General features: G+C 47.6%; 1 protein-coding gene across 1 annotated transcript; it reads left to right on the top strand.

Annotated features, from left to right (window-relative positions):
- Positions 1-8,960: 8,960 nt before the first annotated feature.
- LOC124655571 lies at positions 8,961-18,926 on the top strand. The gene is made up of 18 exons (XM_047194443.1): positions 8,961-9,031; positions 10,217-10,343; positions 13,335-13,428; positions 13,528-13,659; positions 13,766-13,887; positions 13,990-14,262; positions 14,414-14,547; positions 15,030-15,267; positions 15,431-15,567; positions 16,050-16,129; positions 16,905-17,078; positions 17,137-17,264; positions 17,346-17,621; positions 17,758-17,879; positions 18,245-18,286; positions 18,378-18,440; positions 18,533-18,604; positions 18,800-18,926. The coding sequence occupies exons 1-18, from the start codon at positions 8,961-8,963 to the stop codon at positions 18,924-18,926; spliced, it is 2,412 nt and encodes an 803-aa protein (XP_047050399.1).
- The last annotated feature ends 2,029 nt before the right edge of the window (positions 18,927-20,955 follow it).

The following is a 20,955-nucleotide window of genomic DNA, read 5'->3' as shown; positions in this document are numbered from 1 at the left end:
TGAGTCTAGATGTGATATGTAAATGGAGGCCAAGCCTACATATATATATAGTAGAAAAAATTGGCGGGAGGACGAGGCGGGAAGCGGTGGAAAGCGCGGGAAGAAAAATAGGCGGGAACGCCGGTGGAAAGCGCGGGAAGAAAAATAGGCGGGAACGCGGTGGCACCGAAAACATTAGTCCCGGCTGGTGGGTACAACCGGGAGTAAAGATCATTTTTTATCATATCTAACAAAAGTGTCGGTGGGATAAAGACGTGTGGGTAACCTTTAGTCCCGGCTGGTGGGTACAACCGGGACGAAAGATCCTTTTTTGTCATCTAACAAAGCGTCGGTGGGATAAAGACGTGTGGGTAACCTTTAGTCCCGGCTGGTGGGTACAATCGGGACGAAAGATCCTTTTTTGTCATCTAACAAAGCTGTCGGTGGGATAAGGACGTGTGGGTAACCTTTAGTCCCGGCTGGTGGGTACAACAGGGACTAAAGATGTCGGCGAGGATAAGAACGCATGGGTGGACGCACCGCTTGATGAGATAAAGCATGTAGTGCACGACGCCCTATCGAGTAGAAGCGGTGTTGTGCCTATAAAAGGAGCATCGATACGGCTTGCCAAGCGGATCAACAAGCCAAGCGAGAGATTCATTCCCATGGATTGGAAAATCTCCCGTGGCGCAGCTTCTCGAAGATGTTGTTGGTGCACACGCCCTACGGCATCTTCGGAAGGCTGCGCCTCGAAGTTTTTCCCTGCAAGCCCGTGAACGACTACATCTCCTCTAACAGTGTTGGGGAAAGGGTTGGGAAATCTCCCATGGCGCAACTTCTCGAAGATGTCGTTGGTGCACAAGCCTTACTTCATCTTCGGAAGTTGCTCCTCGGAATTTTTTCCTGCAAGCCCCTGAACGACTACATCTCCTCTAATAGTGTTGGGGAAAGGGTTGGGAAATCTCCGTGGCGCGGTTTCTCGAAAATGTTGTTGGTGCACATGCCCTACGGCATCTTCGGAAGCTGCGCCTCGGAATTTTTCCACACAAACCCGTGAGCGACTACATCTCCTCTATATATATGGTACAAAAAGTCAACCACATCTCCACTTTTCATATCTTACATACGAGTTAAATGATTACACAAAAATAAATGGGAAATTGATTGCCATGTTGAGATACTCATTTGTGCCATGGAGCATCTTCATCATTTAATCTTCTTCGGCCTTAACCATGGAGCATCTTCATCATTTAACTTGATGCTTGGATCAATGTTCACTCGAAGGGTGGAATTTCATCAAACTTATTATAATCTTCGACATATGCCGTCTTGTCCTCCACTCCCACGATGTTTCTTTTCCGAGAAAGAACTATGTGGCGCTTTGGCTCATCGTTTGATGTATTTGTTTCCTTATGTTTCCTTTTTCTTGGTTTGCTAGACATATCCTTCACATAGAAAACCTGGGCCACATCCTTGGCTAGGACGAATGGTTCGTCTCTATACCCAAGATTGTTGAGATCCACTTGTTGTCATTCCATACAACTTGTCTACTCGAACCCCGCCTCCTGTTTTGTTGACCCATTTGCACCTAAACAAAGGGACCTTAAAAGAAGGTCCATACTCAAGTTCCCGAGATATCCTCTATGTAACCATAATATGTGTCATTTGGGCCTTCATTCATTATTGCATCAAAGCGGACACCACCGTTTTGGTTGGTGCTCTTTTTATCTTGGGCGATCGTGTAAAATGTATTCCCATTTATCGCGTACCCTTGGAAAGTCACTACGGTCGAAGATGGTGTCGCGGGCCAGCAAGTCTGACTGATCTTCAATATCTTTGTTATTCAGGAGATGTTTTTGCAACCAACCGCCGAAAGTCGACATGTGTTCACGTCTAATCCAATCGTTCGTACCGCCCGGGTTACGGGAGCGTAGAAAGTTCTTGTGGTCACCGATATACGGAGCCACCATGGTGGAACTTTGTAGAAGCCGTGTAGTGTGCTTGAGTCAAAGAAATCCCGTCCCTACATATCATTGATTTCCTTCCTAGCGTGCCTTTTCCACTTAGTCTCCCTTCATGCCGCGATTCGGGAACACCAATCGGCTTAAGGTCAGGAATAAAGTCAACACGAAATTCAATGACCTCCTCTGTTCCATAGCCCTTGGAGATGCTTCCTTCGGCCTAGCACGGTTATGAACATATTTCTTCAAGACTCCCATGAACCTCTCGAAGGGGAACATATTGTGTAGAAACACGGGACCGAGAATGGAAATCTCATCGACCGGGTGAACGAGGAGATGTGTCATAATATTGAAGAAGGATGGTGGGAACACCAGCTCAAAACTAACGAGACATTGGACCACATCATTACGCAACCTCGGTGAATTTCGGGTTTATTACCTTCGAGAAATTGCATTGAGGAATGCACATAGCTTCACAATGGGCGGTCGAACATTTTCCGGTAGAAGCCCCCTCAATGCAATCGGAAGCAACGTGTGTCATTATCACGTGACGAGTCATGAGACTTCGGAGTTCGGAATGTTTTCTTCTCCATATTTATTATTCCCTTTATATTGGAGGAGAAGCCGGACGGGACCTTGATCACGCTAAGACATTCAAAAAATATTTCCTTCTCTGCTTTTGTAAGAGCGTAGCTGGATAAATGACGTCCTTTAACTCTCTCATGCAGATTTTTGGGGTCTTTCCAACGTTGCTTGGTCCTCCCGTGCTTCGGTGTATCTTTTGTCTTCCCGTACACGCCCGAAAGCCTAGCAGGTTCACGCAAAGATTCTTCGTCACGTGCATCACATCGATTGAAGAGCGGACTTCTAAGACTTTCCAATATTCTAGCTCCCAAAAAATAGATTTCTTCTTCCACATGGGCGCGTGTCCGGCAGGCGTCATTCGGAACAGCACCGTCCGCAGGACCCTTTCCAAATATTACATCTAGATCCTTGACCATACCAAATATATCAACACCATCACGATGGGGAGGCTTCCTCCGGTGATCAGCCTCACCGTCGTAATGCTTTCCTTTCTTTCTTACGGGATGGGTAATCCTAAGAAATCGACGATGCCCTGAGTACACGACCTTCCGACCTTTTTCTAAATAATCACCTTCGAGCTCATGTAAACAGGTGTGTGCATGCATTGTATCCCTTGTTTGATCGTCCTGAAATGTTACCAAGAGCAGGCCGATCATTGATGGTTACGAAAAGCATCGCTCTTAGGTCAAATTCCTCCCGCTTGTGCTCGTCCCACACACGTACACCTGCTAGGGACCACAGCTGTAGAAGTTCTTCGACTAATGGCTTCGGTACACATCAATGTCGTTCCCGGGTTGCTTCGGGCCTTGTATGAGCACTGGCATCATAATGAACTTCCGCTTCATGCACAACCAAGGAGGAAGGTTATATATACAAAGAGTCACGGGCCAGGTGCTATGGCTGCAGCTCTGCTCTCCAAAAGGATTCATGCCATCTGTACTTAGACCAAACCTTAAGTTCCTTGCATCCGTGCAAAGTTTGGGAGCTCTCTATCGATTTTTCTCCATTGGGATCCATCAGCAGGTGCCTCAACATCACGTCTTTCTTACGGTCTTCTTTGTGCCATCGCAACAACCTAGCGTGCTCTTTATTCCCGAACAAGCGTTTCAGCCGTGGTATTATAGGAGCATACCACATAACCTTGGCGGGAACCCTCTTCTTGGGGCGCTCGCCCTCAACATCACCGGGGTCATCTCGTCTGATCTTATACCGCAATGCAGGTGCACACCGGACATGCATCCAAATTCTCGTACTCACCGCGGTAGAGGATGCAGTCATTAATGCATGCATGTATCTTTTGCACATCTAATCCTAGAGGGCAGACAATCTTCTTCGCTTCGTACGTACCGGCGGGCAATTCGTTACCCCTTGGAAGCTTCCTCTTAATTATTGTCGACAACTTTCCAAATCTCGAGTCGGTGACACCGTTCTCTCGCCTTCCATTGCAACAATTCCAGTGTCGCTGCCTAGCTTTTTATGGCCATCTTCGCAAGTTGGGTATAACAATTTGTTGTGATCTTCTATCATCTTGTCGAAGGCCAACCTTTCCTTTTCAGTTTCACATTCTCTCCTTGCATCGGCAATGGCCCGGCCAAGATCATCATCGGCGGGCTCATCTCGGTGCCTCTTGATCTTCTACTTCATTGTCTTCATTGCCTTCTCGCAGTATCATCGTATTCGGGGAAATTGGGATAACCGTCATCATCCTCTTCCTCTTCTTCATTGTCTTCCATCATAACCCCTCTTTCTCCGTGCTTGGTCCAACAATAGTAGCTTGGGCATGAAACCGGATCGCGGAAGGTGGCTGTGAATGAGACTCGAGTGAGCGTAATTTACGATATTCTTGCAGTCCACACATGGACAATACATGAAGCCACCATGTTTGTTTGCCTCCGCCACGGCCATAAAATTATCCGGGCCCGCGATGAACTCGTCAAACCGTCGGTCAATGTACATCCATTGCCGATTCATCCGCATGATATAATTAAGCTGATCAAAACCATTACGGAACATCACGATGTATATATACACATGCATTTTATCAATTGCGAGATGAAAAGGATAAAGTCGTTAACCTCGATGAAGAAGAAAAAGCAAGTTAAGTGTGGCTTGATTTGTGTAAACTCAAGTGGCAAATCCTCTTAAGCATTTCATCGAACACCTCTTGTGCATGTGAAGAAGAGAGGAAAGCAATACACCCCTCTTGTGAAGATAGTGAAAAAATGGCTAAGTGTGGCTCACACTTGGGCGAGGCAAGGTTATATAGCCGGAGGGGGCCTTTGGACCCGGTTTGTCATACAAACCGGGACTAAAGGGTTCCCCGGGCTGACACGGCCTGCCGCGCCCGCGGGTGGACTCTTTGGACCCGGTTTGTATGACAAACCGGGTCCAAAGGCCGCCTACAGGACAGGCGCCAGCGGGTGGGGTCGTCCTGGGCAGAAACGAACCGGGTCCAATGGGGGCATTGGACCCGGTTTGGTTCAGCAGTGGGACATTTGCTTGGGACCAAAGGCCTCTTCTCCACTTTATTCATTCTTCATTGGAGATAGCTAGCATATAGCATTTCCCACAAGAGTAAGATGTGCAAGCCTCATGGATGCATGTGTACCTACGTAATTTCTTGTTGGATTCTAAGCAGAACAAATATGCCCGAACAACCCGAAGATCGATTCTCCTTTTAGATGTTGTTGTCTTCAAAATGTGCGCACTTTCCCTTTTAAGATTACTCAAGATTTTAAGACTCTGGGCCATCATATTGTTAGCAAATGTTTTCGTGGGAGACGGGATACCATGTCAATATCAGTGAACACGAGTAAAACAATACGCATGTAGGGAGCAAACGGACGGAGGTCCAGTGTAAACATATCGGAAAATGTATTTTGGTTCATAGGTGTAGATACACCTATTATTCCAGAAACCTATTTTTAAAATATCAAAGAAAATCTGAAACTTTTTTATAGCTGTACACCCACACATTCTATGTTCGCGATTGAATGACATTTTTGTGATTTGTATGAAAAAAAAACAATTTTCGGTGCTCCAAAATGGCTTCTCACGAGACATTTATTTGTCATTTTTCCACAACCCATAAAAATATCCTCTCCCCACAAAACTTTGTGTACGGACATAGTATGTCTGGATGTATACCCAGGATTTTTTTTCCGAATTTTTTGACATGCTGAAATATATTTAAAATGCATTTTTCATAATATGTTTGTATTTGAACATATGAGCCAAAACACCATGTCCAAACATATCAGTTAAGGAAACAAATTACTGCACGTTCCACAGAGGGCTCCAACCATGTGCATTTAGTTTCATTGTGTATATATTAAACCGTGTATGCAATTGGAATAATTTTTTGATGTTGGGCTTCTCGTGGCGAGCTTTTCAAAATTAAATCTTGTATGTATATGTTTTGACAAACTTATGAAATTGGATGAGCATCTCCTTGCCTTTGCATTCAAGGATTGACACTAACAACCAAAAATGCACGCAAAGCTCCGTTTTGCCTGTCTCGGGAAAAAGAGGTTGCTAAATGAACAAGAATAATATTGAACTCATGGAGAAAAAAAAGAAAAAGATATGTTTTTTTTGGAAACGGGGAAACTTGTAGGAAAAAACAAGAAGCAATAATTCGGAAATGACTTAATTTTCCACGTTGATCTTGAAGTACATCATGCAACTTTTTTCTTCATTGGAGCTACAAAAAGAATTCTCCACAAAGTGGTTTTACAAGTGTCATGAGTCATGATAGCATGACGTGTGTACGTATACATTACTTTCTGAAAAAAGAAGGAGCGATTTTCTTGTTGGATTCTACACGGAACTATATGTATGTCCAAACAACACGAAATTGATTCTCCTTTTCGATGTTGTTGTCTTCGAATATGTGCTGTGTTGACCTTGTAAGACTACTGCCAACTGATAATGTTAACAAATGTTTCATATGAGACCTTGTCAATATATATCCGTGAAGAAAGATATAGGGTATATTTTTATGACATCAACATAAACAGCTACAAGAATAAGAGCATCTCCACTCGTCCCCCGACGATGCCCCGGCGAGCCTTTTTTCCATCCGGACGGCGTAATTCGGCCCAGTCGCACCCCCGGTTCCTCGTTTTCGTCCGGATTTGGGCCTAAATTCATCCGGCGATCCCACGCCATCCCCGGCCCCCCGGGGAGCGCTCGGGACTCCGGACGAAACGAAGCGCGCGAAACGGCGAGGAAACTTCCGCGCGTCCGGTGGCCCCAACTTGTCGGCGAGAGAAACCGATCGTCGTCCTCATCGCATCGTCTTCCGCGCGCTGTAAAAGCCTGCCGCCGGTCTGCATTCGCCGGCCACGCGGCGAGTTAATGTCGTCGTCTTCCGCGCACGCATCGTCTTCCGCCCGCACTAAAGGCTGCCGCCGGTCAGCTCGCCGCGGACGCGTCGCAATCCACGCGGAATTTAATCCCCGCGCCAGCCACGCCTATATACGCCGGTCCGCTCGCCGCGAGGCGTACCCCGTGCTCCACTCTCCCTCCACTCTCCCTCCACTCTCAAGATGGCGTTCTACGACGACGACGGCGCAGCCAACAACGGCTTCCCCCGCCGGTCGCTCCACGCGTGGGAGGGGCACCTCCTCCACCAGGCGGGGTACCCCTGCCCGCCGGACACGAGGCCTCCCGGAGGCGGCTGGCGGCTAAGTGCTGGCGGCGTTCCAATCCCGCCGCCGCCGCGCCGACCCGCGCCACCACCCCGAGAACTACACGCGGTGGAACTCCTACTTCCTCCGGCGGTGGGAGCGGGAGCTGGCGGCCTACGACGGCCCGCCGCCTCCGCCTGCGCGCAACAACGCCGCGGGCCGCCGACGGTGGTGGAGCGCGCCGGAAAGGACGCTGGTGAACGTCCTCGCGCACATCGAGGGCGGCAACTTCCCGGTGCTCACGATGCCCCCTCCATCGGCATCGAGGGCGTCGGCGAGCCGCCGTCGGGGAAGCGTCCGGCGGCCACGGCGCATGGCTGCCGGCTCGTCGTCTTCCGGATCGGCGTCAAGGTCATCCTTGGCGCCGGTGAAGAGGAGGAGGCGACGTCGCCTTCGACGCCGGTGCGCGTCAAGAAGGAGCCGGCGTCTCCGCCGACGACCGAGAGGGCGCGGCAGCGGCGCCCTCGTCATCCGCGAACAGCCTTCCGCGCCGCGGAGCGGCCGGAAGAAGACGAAGAAAGAGGCCGCCGCAAGCCCGGCTCGCCGAGGAGGAGGCGAAGCGCGCGGAGGACGCCGCGATGGCGGAGGCGATCGCCAGGTTGCTGCACGACATGGAGGAGGAGAAGCGCGCGGACGACGCCGCGCTGGACTGGGCCAGGCGCGACTGGGAGCGCGAGGAGGCGGAGCAGCAGCGGCGGCTGCCGGACCTCGGCCGCCGCACGCCAACTCGCCGCCCGCGCCGGTCCAACCGCCAACGACGATGTCGCGCGGTACCGCCGTCCTGCGACACCTCCATCCGGCGTCGCTGTCCCCGTCGTCGACCTCGAGTCCTCCGACGACGACCGGGTACAAGCCTTCCCCGAGGTGGGGAGACGCCGGCCGTGGCGAGCGGCGAGCCGAGGCCGCGCGGCCGAAGGCCAACGACGACGGCTCCGACGACGACGGCGGCGACTATACACGGTGTTCTACCGCCATTTCGGCATGTAGAGCGCCGTGTTTTAAATTAGCGTTTGAATTCTCCTAGCCGAATTCGAAATATAGTCGAGTCGGCCTCTATGTATGAACTCCGCCCGTAATATAATAAATATCATTAAATTTAGTCTATATTCACCCGTTTTTAGCCGTAGTTTGTCAAGTTTCCGTTTTTAAATTCGCATCGTCGACTTCGCCTGGGCACGCGGCTGGAAACTACTACTCCCCACGCCAAATCTTCCTCCAATCCGGACGAAAATTTCGCCGGATTTGGGCGTGGGGAGCGCCAACGAGTGGGGATGCTCTAAGCAACATGAAGAGACAAATTGGAACGGTCGTCGAGATGAAGAGATGTGGAGAAATGTATCTAGATCTAGAGAGAGAATAATTAAAGGGGAGGAAAATAGCAAAACAAACAAAAAATGGGCTCCCCCCTCCTCTGAAAAAACCCTAGGCTCCCACCCCCCGCTCCCCCTCCTCCGCCACCGCCAGAGGTCCCGCCGGGCAAAGCCCGGGTGGTGACGGCGGCGGCGGGGCCTCTCCCTCGCGCGGTGGCGATTTCCTCTTCCGGCGGCGGCGGTGCGGGACGCGGCGGCGGCGCTCCGGCGGAGAGGTGCTGCAGGAGGCCGGCGACCGGCGCATCCCGGGTCGGCGGAGGTGCTGCTCTCCCCCGCGAGGGAGGCGTCCCCTGCGGCGGCGGCCGGGATCTCAGGGCCCGCCGTGGCTGCAGGCCGGTGCGTGGACGCCTGTAGGCGTCGGGCTGCTGGGCACCATGGAGGTGTCGGCGGCCGGCCGGGCGGCGGCGGGCTGGAGCCTCACCCTCCAGTCCCCGTTCTTCATGCGGTGAGACGGAGGTCAGCACCTCCCTCTCCGACGACGGCAGCGTCGCTTCTCGACGGCGGTGTGGCCAAAAGGCGGCTCCTTGCGGCGTTTCTTCGACGGGCTTGGGTTGGGCAGCAGGACCGGGGAGAAATCCCTGCGTAAGCTGGCGACGGTGACGCCCGCGGGCGCCGTCACCTCGTTGGAGGCGTCGCCATGGTGTTGCTTGCTCTTCCCCGCATCGAACATCGGGGGAAACCTTGATCCGGTCTTCGGATCGGCCGGCGGCGGCACGGCTGTGTCGTTTTCCTTCTTGGAGGTGTCGCCTAGATGGTTCGGGAGTCCTCGATGCGCCTTTTGGAGTCGGTGGTGGCCGCCGCTCAGAGCTTGGGCTTCCGGGGCGCTATGTACACCGTCGGCGGTTCTTCTTCGTGGTCGACACCTCCCTCGATCTGGTTCATCCCCGCCGTTCACTCGCCGTTCCTGGGCACTTTTGGGTGGGCGGTGCGTTGGCTTGTGCCATCTTGAAGTTGGAGTTGGCTTCCCGGAGTTCCTTCCTTCGGTCGTGACGCGGCCCAGTAGCTTAGTGTTTCGTCTCCTCTGGACGATGCAAGGCGAGTTTGTCGTTCGGCCGGTGTGGGTTGTGTTGTAATCCATGTGGCGTCGTGTTTGTATCAGGTTGCCTTTGTTGGCGTTGTCGGCCGTCTTGGCCTCTTCTTCTATGAAACTTGATGCACCTTCCAGTGTGTATCCTTGAAAAAAGGGGAGGAAAAAGTGAGCGTATGACATGAACAACACAAGACAATATGATGCACACTTTATATGGGGAACTGATCAAGCTAAGCTAGAGGAAGTGACCCAGAACCACGTCCGTGTGCGCAGCTGAACAAAGTTGGTCGTTGCCTATGAGTCAAGATCCAAAATAATGAAAAAGAAGGCGTTACCTGCAAAGAAAAAAGATCCAAAATAATGAAAGATAAGATGCCCAGTGCATTTTTTTTCTCCCTTTAATTTTTTTTTTGACATGGATCAAACTTTTAATTTGAGAATGGGAGTAAGCCAAAGGGGGAGTAAGCCAAAGGCGTTATTCTTTTTTTTTACAGCTAACATCTTGAACGATACGTTAACCGAGGAACACAATTACAAATGACATATTCAGACGTATGATAGTTGTCCCACATCTACACGTATGACTCTGACAAATCTTAGATTTACATCTAGTTCAGCTGTCCTAAAGACTCTGAAGGAGAAAGGTTTGGACCGATCACCACATACCAAACTTGTGATGGAGCTGAAACAAGTGATCAGTAATTCAAGGGAGCTTGTTCTCATGAAAGTAGATCGTCAACATAATAGAGTTGCAGATTGTTTAGCTACTCATGCGAGAGTGGGACAGTTCAGCCGGTTTTGGTCTGACTGTTCCCCTCGTGTTTTATCAAACTTTGTAGCTTATGATTGTAACCCTATTATTGAGTAATAAAGTTCCCTCCTTCTACGCAAAAAAATACCTTCCCCCACTGAATTCTCAATTGTTCATCGGATTGTCCCGAATAGAGAACAACGAATGTTGGTAGAGCCGTAACTGAGTTGTCCACACCGACCTATAAAGGGAAATTTGTCATAAACTTCCTGCCACGTATGATGAGATCTTAATAAGAAGAAAACTCAGCGGGGACATGTGCAGATCTATTTTATGAGTGCGGCCTTTTGTTTTTTTTTAGGTAATTCTTTCTTTACATAGTTATAGAATAACTTGCATGCTTTATTGATTAACGTTAAAAGTTACAGGAACTGAGAAATTGCCATGGCGTTCAAGAAGCCATGAGTGGTGCCCCGGGTCTGAAGGCAAAGCAAAACAAGCCAAATCATGGGCCTCCTTGTTCAAATTTCTAGCTTCAAAAGAGAATAACACCTTTTCAAACTCTTCAACGATGGCTGCACACTGACCACCTATTTGCAGTCACTAGCCACAGCCCACAGCCGCAGCGACTCTTCGAAGTCCGCCGCCAAAACGAGCGTAGACTTGAAGGCCCATCATATCTGGGAAAACAAAACCCATCAAAACACGGGATCAATATAAGCCAAACCCATTCGTTTATTCTTCAACCAAATGGGCCCAAATAGAGCGGAAGCCCCGTGCGATGACTGGGAGACGTAGATAGATACGCTCCGCTCAATAAAAACGTAGACAGATACGTACGGCCACAACAAATACAGATACGTGTACGGATTATACTCGACTAGGTGTACGAGATATCACTACGTACGCTCTCGCTTTCCGCCGACCGCGTGAGGCGTGACACCGCACGCAGACCAACCACGCGCTGCCACGTGGTACATTCACCTTTTCTCTCGTGGTCTCGTGCTGTATTCTCGCTACGTAAAACAAAACTTGGATACGCATTGCGCGGGTGGACTGCGTAGATGCTCGTGTACGCGGCGGCAAGTCCGCTTCTCCCTTTCACGCCACCGCAGCAGCCCAACCATGTCATGCCACGTGTACGACCAGGACAATCGTATAATTTAGTTTAAAACTTTTTTTTATCTCTCGTGCAGGGTTTCGTAGATTCGTCTATGCCGCTGAAAGATTGGAAAAATATCCAGTTTACCGGTGCCAGGCCGTGCTGCGCTGAATGCAAAACAAATTCGAAATATATAAAGAGAGACGAAAAAAAGACAAATTGGCATGTGAATAGTGTTATTTGTGGTATTGTGGGGTTTTACACTATTCGTGTTGAGTTTGTCATTTTTTTTCCATTTGTGTTTGGGATCTGGTTCTGAAATTTTTTAGAAGTTGTAGACACACATCTTGTGAACACTCACAATGGTTTGGCTTGTATTATTTTGAAACTTGAACATTTAATTTTTGAGGACCGGTACCATGGCATCATCTATTGGCTTAGTCCGCATAGAAGCTACTTTTCTTTTTCGAAATATCACATAGATGTAGACGCTTACAGGTAGGGGTGATGCTCTTGCTACAATAGGTAGGACAACCATGCTATCTATTAAAATCATACCCCTATAAACACACGCACACACATCCTTCCTCCGTGAATTCCTTCCAAGAAAAACTATTTCGACGGATCCACATTTTGAAAACGAGATCTCCATTTTGTTTTTCTCTATCTTTTCGCGTCTTGCTTGGTAAAGAGTGACCGCATGAGCTTCCGTGCGATGTATTTTTATGGTCCGAGTTGTAGATAGTCATCCATTTTTGTGGATATAAACCTTGCTTATATACTACTATGTTTTTTTCGATCAAGGAGCATCGCTCCAGCCTCTGCATCCAAAGGATGCACACAGCTTTCTTTTATTAAATTATTCGCAAAGCTTTATATACTACTATGTGGGAGAGAAACAATTACAAAAAGCTTTCCAGGATACATCCTAGAAAGAAAATCACACGACGAAATACTAAAAACAAAATTGGCACGGATGGCTTAAATTATGTTTTTGTTTTCCATAAATGTGGCCAGCTAACGCGGTAGCTAACACGCTTGGATATGCAACTTACTACTCGATATAAATTCTTGCTGACATACTAGCATAAAACAAGGGCATTCACTGCAATGAGGCACCTTAATGCATGACACCTCCCGCTAGTCTGACATCATAACTTGTCGCGAGCGCACATGATCGTGCACCATGATCAAGTGGTGCAGTGCTTGGCCGCACTGCTCATGCAAGATATAGAAGGATCACACGAAAATATTCAAGAAAACAAAAGATGTCGTGTCAGAGGGAGATGAACAAAATTAGTGGCACGTGACTTAGATACTAGCAAGGTATCTAAGTTGCGTCGAGTTCAATCAGCTACGTCCATCTTCTCGCAAGTATAAGCATATACCAAATTTATACTCACGCACCATATATACGCAATAGCCATCACTTCCTCCGGCTCTAAATATTTGAGGAAGGTTTAATAAATCTAAACACATTTTAACATACAATTGCTTAAATCTACGACAAATATTTAGGACCGGAATAACAACAAATTTTGCAAAAGAAAAAAAGGCGAACGAGGCTGGCATGCGGTCCCGGGCTGCAGTGCCCATCGGCCCATCCTCTTCTTCTTCCCTTGTGTCCCTGTGGCCGGTCGCGGACTCGCGGCCCGACTCGATCTCTTGGCAAGCGACCCCTCGTCATCATCGGTCGGCAGTAATACTAATACCGCCGCCTTCTCTCGAGCCTCCTCCTTCTCCACCCGCCTCTCTTCCCCCGTTCGCCCCTTCCGCCTCCGATTCAATCCACCCAAATCCAAATCAAATTCCTTCCTCAGCGTCTCTAAATCAGTGTTAGTTGAATTGTGTTCCTTGCTGCTCAGGCTGGCCTGAAAACACCGATGATGGAAAACAAGAAGCGCCGGCTGATGAGCGACAATGAAGAGCAACACAGTTACAAAAGGGCAGCTAGGTCAAGTGAGTCCATGCTGTTTCCATTTCCTGCAAGTACATATTGACAATAAATCGACGCTACTGTTAACTGTATCACACACGATTTTATTTTCAATTAACTAGGTTTGGATAGTAGCACCTCCGTAGCAGCACCGGGCAGCGTGAGCGTATCCTGTCCGGGCGCCCTGAGTGAACTCAGCGATCAAGTAGTTTCAAGATTGCGTAGAAGTGTTGTGTCGCTTGCTTCATTCGATGGTTGGTGATTATACTCACGGTTAATACTTTTTTCATGTTGCCTGTTTTTACAATGACCAGTTATTCAGTCTGTACGTGTGAGGTGTGACTTTCTCTCTGTACGTAGGTGATACCAAGTTACGTGAATGCACAGGCATATGCATTGAAACCTCATGTTCGGATTCTGAAGCTACAGTCCTGACAGCGAGACGGCTGATTCCACATACTCGGCGAGCTGCAAGCTTGACGGTAACTTTTTCCCTACTCCTTTCCTGGATTATTAAATAATTATGCTTATATATATATGTTCCAGTCACCTGTAATCATTAATTCACCTTGCGCTCATTTCAGATTAAAGTGCGTCTTCCAAATGATCGGATTGTCACTGGACGGATAGAGGATTGTAGGATAGATGCTGATTTTTTCATTGTCAACATCAAGAACTTGTCTGGAGTTGATGCCGCAAGTCTTGATCATGGCATGCAGTTTGAGCCTCATACAAAGGTAGCAGCTGTATGGCGCTGTTTCAGTTCAGGAGTTTTAATGGCCACAAGCGGACTAAATCTTGCCCCTCCAAGCCCTCTAACCCGTGAGACAATCCTAAGCACGTGCCGGATCCGCAAGGTGAGCTGCTTCAGTTCAAACAAGTAACTGTATGCTGGTGTCAATGGCTTAATAGTAGATTCTATCATTGTATGCACTGATGCATATCCTTAGTTTCAGGCATTATGAATTGCATTTTCTCTGTTTAACTTCATTGTCACTTTTGCGCTAGGCGGGGATTGGAGGCCCCCTTGTTGATTTTAATGGGAACTTTGTTGGGATGAACTCCCATACCAAAATGGAAAAGACTACCCACTTGCGAAGGGAACGAATTCTTCGATCCTTGGCGCGTCACGGGTTGGCCAGGTATGTACACTTTCATTATTGATGAACTCCCTCTTTGGCTTACCCATGCATCTCTCTTACTGCAACCTATTCTACATATCCCTTCTATTTTTATTTGAATTTGTGTTCAAGGTGTATCGTTCTCAAAGGCAAAGAGCAGCTTCCAAGGTTTACGAATTTATCCGAAAAAATGTCCCATTACCTATTTTTCTACTCGTGTGTTTCCTTTCTTAAATTGTTTGGATCTGCACTTCACTTGATTAAGGTTGTTATTTCAATGCCGGCTTTAATACATATTTCTGCTACACTTGAAATTACATTTAAGAAGACCTGCGGGGAAATTGTTTAATATTTTCTTAAATTTCTCCTGTGAAATATATGTTATTTATTGGGATCTCTTCTTGTTCAAAATTTCCCTTGTTTAATAGCTCATTTTGTGTATGTGGTTGCAATATATTGCCTTTGTGGATTTATCACTTTGAGTTTTCTACGTTGCGATGCAGTGTTAGAGTTAAGGAAGGGGTTGATGATTCTACGTTGCGATGCAGTGTTAGAGTTAAGGAAGGGGTTGATGATGCTACAAGTCTTGATCGTGTCATGCAGTTTGAGCCTTATAGGAAGGTAGCAGCTATATGGCGCTACTTTGATTCGGGAAAATTAAAGACCACAGGCGGAGTAGATCTTGCCTCTGTATGTGCTCATACCGATGAGAAAATGCTAAGCACATGCCAAATCCACGAGGTGAGCTAGCTGCTTTAGTTTGTACAGTTAAAATAAATAACTGTATGATGGTATGAGTGGCTTAATCTATATTCTATCATTGTATGTGCTGATGCATATCCTTAGTTTCGGGCATTATGAATTGCATTTTTCATGCATAACTTCATCCTCATGTTTGTGCTAGGTGGGGATTGGAGGTCCCCTAGTTGATTTTGATGGCAACTTTGTTGGAATGAACTGCTCTGGTACAGAACAAAGAAAGACCCCCTACGTACGAAGGCCTTCAATTCGTACATTCATGTGGTTTCGCGGGATGGTCAGGTATGTGCACTTTCAGTATTGATGAACCACACACTCTGTTTGGCTTGCCCATGTTTCTCTCTCACTGCATCCTATACTACATCTCCCTGCCCATGTTTGTGTAAGGTATTCTGAAAGCCAAACAGCAGCTTCCGAGGTTTACGAATCTGTACTCGGAACTGCCCCATTAGCTATTTTGTACTTGTGGGTTTTGACTTCTCCTGTTGATCTGCATCTGTGACCATCTCTTCCGGTAGCCCAGCAAGCTGCATTTTCACTGTATTTGATTATGGTTGTTAGTTTAGTCTGGCGCTAATACATATTTCTGCTACACTCTGAACTTGCATTAAACTAGACCCATGGTGAAATTGTTGTTGATTTTCTTAAATTTATTTGCTGTAAAATATCTGCACCCGTTTGGCGCTCCCTTGTTCTATATTTCCTTTGTTCAATAGCTGCATTTTGTTGACTTTCAACAGTGAGTTTTCTACATTGTGCTGCAGTGTTAAGGAAGATGTTGAGGATGCTGTAAGAGAAAGAATTGAAAGTCGTTATGGAGGATCATGTTTCCTCATGCCAGGACGTGAGCAAATTTATTACGTATGATACTAGCTGTAAGTCCAGCATGAGGCAGCCCTGAACCCAGGAGGCGCGGCTGTCCCTTTGACAGCCGTTGAACTCAGGGAGGAGGAGGAAGACAGGAAAAGTTTGATTGTGTTCCTCATACAGGGTCCATGGCCAAGCTTAACGATAGATTCCCCATTTTTATGTGATAAACGACCTAACTGGGAGACTATGGGGACCCTATCCACTAACTTGGTGTGTAGTCATATAGTGTTCTTACATAGCAAAAACATACCGACTGATTAGCACTAGTATTATGTCTTCACAATTTATTTATTTGATGAGCTATTTGAATGCCTGCTTGTTGCTATGGAAATCATAAAAGTAAATTTAACCATCCATGTGGCACATCAGTCTGCAAATCCATGGGCACAACTGACTTGGAGTTAGGAAAACAAATAACATAGAAACATCGGAACTGTGAGGAATACTCTTTTTTTTGCGATTGTGAAGACATAATAAAGAAACTGTGAGGAATACTCATGTGACATAATTGACAAACCCTTAAACAAGATGTGGAAATGGTGGATTCATAACCCCACCAGTCAAGGTGGAAATGGTGGATTCATAACCCCATCAGACTCCAATTTTCTTGGATTACATATTGAAACTACAATGGCCTACCGTGACCCCTTGGCAGCCAATAAATTTGTACTTATTTTTCTTAGTAGTTCCTTATGTTGCACATACACACTTGAAAAACTTTATCAAACACGTTTAACTTGTGTATCTAGGCGGGCAATACATTAATCGTCTCGATGCTACATTCAAGAAGGATATCCTGAGGAAACCATTCAAATGTGCTGGTTTAGAAATGGATCGAAGTGCCTACTCACTTGCTTCAGAATCAAGCAAACGTCTCGCTTCAGAAATGAATCAAAGTGTTGTCTCACTTGCTTCATTCAATGGTGATGATCCATGTTTTAATTGATCATTGATTGGTAACTGAAATGATTCTCTCTGTAGGATTTGCAAAAAAGTTTTCTTGCACAGGTATATTTATCAAGGAGAAAGCATGCTCTGCAACAATTCTGACTTCAGCAAGTTTGGTTAGAGTTCCTGGCAGTGCACACATGATTGATGATAACTTGAGGGTTGTTACTGCTAATTGATATCAATTATTATTATCTGCCTTTTCATTTCAGATACTGGTTAATATAACCTTAGCATTGCAGATTGAAGTTTGCCTTCCAGATGGATTTCGAGTTGTTGGGATATTGAAGTGTTATAATTTACACTACAATGTTGCTCTTGTTGAGATCATGGGATTCTGGCGTCCTCGGACAATAAAAATAAGTGGCAATCCAGTTACCTCGTCCATGGACGTAATATCTGTGGGTAGTCTTTTTGCGCATCGCAGACTAATGGCTGTCGAGGGCAAGGTGCTGATTGGCAAACAAAGCGAACTTGATTGCCAAGAACTCTGCGTCTCCACCTGTAAAATCAGCAAGGTATTTCTTGTGAACTTCCACAATGCCTTTAGCATGCCAAAATTATTAGCATTGGAATAATAACATAAGCTATCATTACATCTATGAAGTGATATCTGTGTGTAACCCTTGTATGTTGGTACCTTTGTTTTGCTAGGCTGGGATTGGGGGGCCTCTTATTGACACTGATGGAAATTTTGTTGGAATTAACTTTTATGATGAGGAAGAAACTCCGTTTTTGCCGAGGGATGTTATTCGCCGCCTCTTAAATAACAAATGGTATGTCTTTTTTTAAAATAAAACATTCATCTCTAGTTTTCACTTCGTTCAATCATTTTTACTTAAACATTATTTGGGCAAAATTGGTTTGAGCTGACATGACAATGTGTATGTACTATGCACTTGTGTGTGCCCAAAGTGTAATAATGTGCACTGATGTAGTGATCTAATGATACATGATTCCGATAACCTAATTCATCGGTGTGTTCTATTGTTATCTTCTATTATCATACTTCATACCATACGTATCCCTATCCCCTCCCCATGCCTTCTCCTAGTATATTTTCAATGCATTAAGCTGATGTGTCATTGGTTTAAACAAACATGTTTTCTCGTGGTAAAATTATTTTTGGTTGTACTTGCAGGAGTAGCGCAGATGATAGTATTATTGAGGGTGTTGAAAACAGGTACTCTTTCTTAAATACGATATGCACATATTGTTTGAAATAAATTTGTTCCGTAACACACATTCTTTCTGAAATGGATGATCAACAACAGATGGTTGTTGCCTGGCTGGACACACAGAAATGCTGATACTATTGCAGCGGTTGACGGAAACAAGTAATCTTTCTTACACATGTTAATACTCTCTGTATATGTACATTGTTTAAAATAGATATCCTTGTTGACTTGTACTTTCTTGCTCACAACAGATGGCCGTTGCCTGAGCCACGTCGTCTCTTTTGTGATGAACTCGTGCCCCACCGTTCGCATCTTCGCAAACGGCATTTACCTCAACCCAGGCGGCATTGCTGTTAATTAGAGCATCTCTAGCAGAGCCCGTAAAAGTGCAAACCGAAAAACTCGAGTTCAGTCTTCCGAAAACGTGTATAGGGGTCGCAAAACAGCTGGCGCGGAACAGATCCTATAAACTAAAACTGAAAAACAAAATATTCGAAACATCATCTTCTTCTTCGCAGAACCTATCAGCACCACCGCCTAGATCTCCCCGCACGGCCGCCGCCCAAGCAACAAATCACCTGCGTGCAGGCCGAGCTGCCGAGTGATGGAATTGTGCGGCCGCTGCCCAAGCAAGAAATCACCTAGCTACGACCTGCGAGCGATGGAATGTGCGGCCGGCGCAAGAAATCACCTAGCTGCTAGTACATGCGCACACGCATCTGCGAAGCATGCGCCCAGGCCTAGCGCGACCTGCGCGTCCGCGCACAAGCAAGAAATCACCTAGCTAGCAAGTTAATCCACCACCCAACTAGCTATGGAATCGTGAATCAATCGGAATTAGTCTATATCTAGAAGATTTGCTGAGAATTAACATAGACATGGTTGGAATTGGAGCAGGCTGAAAGGATGTTTAATCGTCGTCAAATAATTTTTACAAAACAGCCAGAAATCAGCGGCTGGAGGTGATTGTACGGACGGCGGCGCTAGAGAAGTCCGTTCAGTTTTGGACCTGTAAACCACCATTTGGTCTATATTATTAGGGGTCGAGTCTAAAAATTTTCGGGCCCTGAAAAAGATTTTCGGGCCGAATGGCGAGTTCAGACTCTGTTATGCGCCACTTTCGACCCGAACCCGTAAATCGGACGGAAAAATACGGTTCCGGCGTGGTTTACGGGCTCTGCTAGAGATGCTCTTAGACCTTTGCCTGAGCCATGTCACGTCACTACGGGAGAAACTCCATGTGCCGACGGCCAGCCCATGTGCCGACGGCCAAATGTCGGGGCCGTCGGCACAGCGGCCCTCGTCGACCGGCGACGGAGCTGACCGTCGGCACAGCACGGCCGTCGGCACAACGCACGGTACACCGACGGCCACCCTCGGCGCAAACGCGGCCGTCGGCACAGCTAGGTGGAGCCCGAAGGTCACCGTCGGCACATCTGGAACCGTCGGTACACGATCTGACAGGAGGGCCGAGCCGTTAACCTGTCACGGCGCCGTCCGCGCTGTGCCGACGGTAGCCCACGGCGCAACGGCGGCCGTCGGCACGAGCAATCGACTCGCTGGGTCCCCCTTGTCTGTGCGCGACGGTGACCCACGGCACAACGGCGGCCGTCGGCACAGCCAATTATGCACATTTTTTGGTTTTTCCTGTTTTTTTTTGCATCAAAGAGATAATTATTACCCATATAATTATTAATCCATATCATTTTTTTTTATTTATTTCTCACTGCTATTTTGGCGAACCCCTTTGCGAGAAACCTATATATATGTATAAGGGCGGTATAGAACCCCTTCGCCAGAAATCGAACCTCGGAGGGGGTGAATGGCCCACACACGATACAAAATACTTAAGACCCACACACGATACAAAATATTTAAATAACTAGACTCACACACATACCAAAGCGCTTACGAACTAGACCCACACACGAACCGAAACGAGTTAAAGAACTACACCCACACGAGAGGAAGCAAAACACTTAAAGAAACTACACCCACACACATGAACCAAAACACTTAAAGAACTAGACCCACACACAAACCAAAGCTTTTAAAGAACACTGGGTCGACACATGACCCGCTAGACACACGGACTCGACACACACATATTAATCAGAGAAGTCGAAATCTTCATCCTCGCTCGGGGGTGTCCTCTGAAGCGGTGGTTGTGAGGTTCCACAACCACCGTTCATCATTCTCCCCCATGTCGACGCCTCTCCTTTGGCGTACTCCGCTTCAACCTCGGCCTTCCTCTGCCGCTTTCCCGCCCTCCTCTCTCTCGTACGTCCGCTTCTCCTTCCGAATGCGCGCGTTGCCTCGACGTCTCCGGGATGGTCCTCGCGCCACTCGTGCCATGAACTGCTCGTCCGCCTCGGTGGTATCAATCCGCGCCGGCGCAGCCCTGTACCGCCGCGCTTCACCCTGTGAGCGAAGTAGTGGCTCAGTAGAGAGACTCTGAGCTTCCGTCAGAGACCCGACCTCCGGGAAGTTCATTTCGTGGCGCGGCCGGCCAAACCTCCAAGCCGCAACGTCGTATGCGCGGGCAGCAGCCTCCTTCGTGTAGAAGGTGCCGAGCCACACACGCGTACCACCGGCGGTGATTTCAGCCGCGAAATGTCCCGCAGGCCGCGGCGAACGCCGATGAAGCCCGTGTTGCTACGGCGACGAGGAGCCA

Source organism: Lolium rigidum, chromosome 5, assembly GCF_022539505.1.
Source record: "Lolium rigidum isolate FL_2022 chromosome 5, APGP_CSIRO_Lrig_0.1, whole genome shotgun sequence".
Taxonomy (NCBI): domain Eukaryota; kingdom Viridiplantae; phylum Streptophyta; class Magnoliopsida; order Poales; family Poaceae; genus Lolium; species Lolium rigidum.
The sequence above is the reverse complement of the archived record's forward strand: the minus strand, read 5'-3'. Positions and strand labels throughout refer to the sequence as shown.

Excerpts from the sequence above, each read along its gene's own strand:
- LOC124655571 (XM_047194443.1), top strand. The coding sequence starts at position 8,961 with ATGGAGGTGTCGGCGGCCGGCCGGGCGGCGGCGGGCTGGAGCCTCACC. Across the intron at positions 13,888-13,989 it reads GGCGAGCTGCAAGCTTGACG|ATTAAAGTGCGTCTTCCAAA; the intron begins GTAACTTTTTCC and ends CGCTCATTTCAG. Across the intron at positions 18,287-18,377 it reads ATTGAGGGTGTTGAAAACAG|ATGGTTGTTGCCTGGCTGGA; the intron begins GTACTCTTTCTT and ends GATCAACAACAG.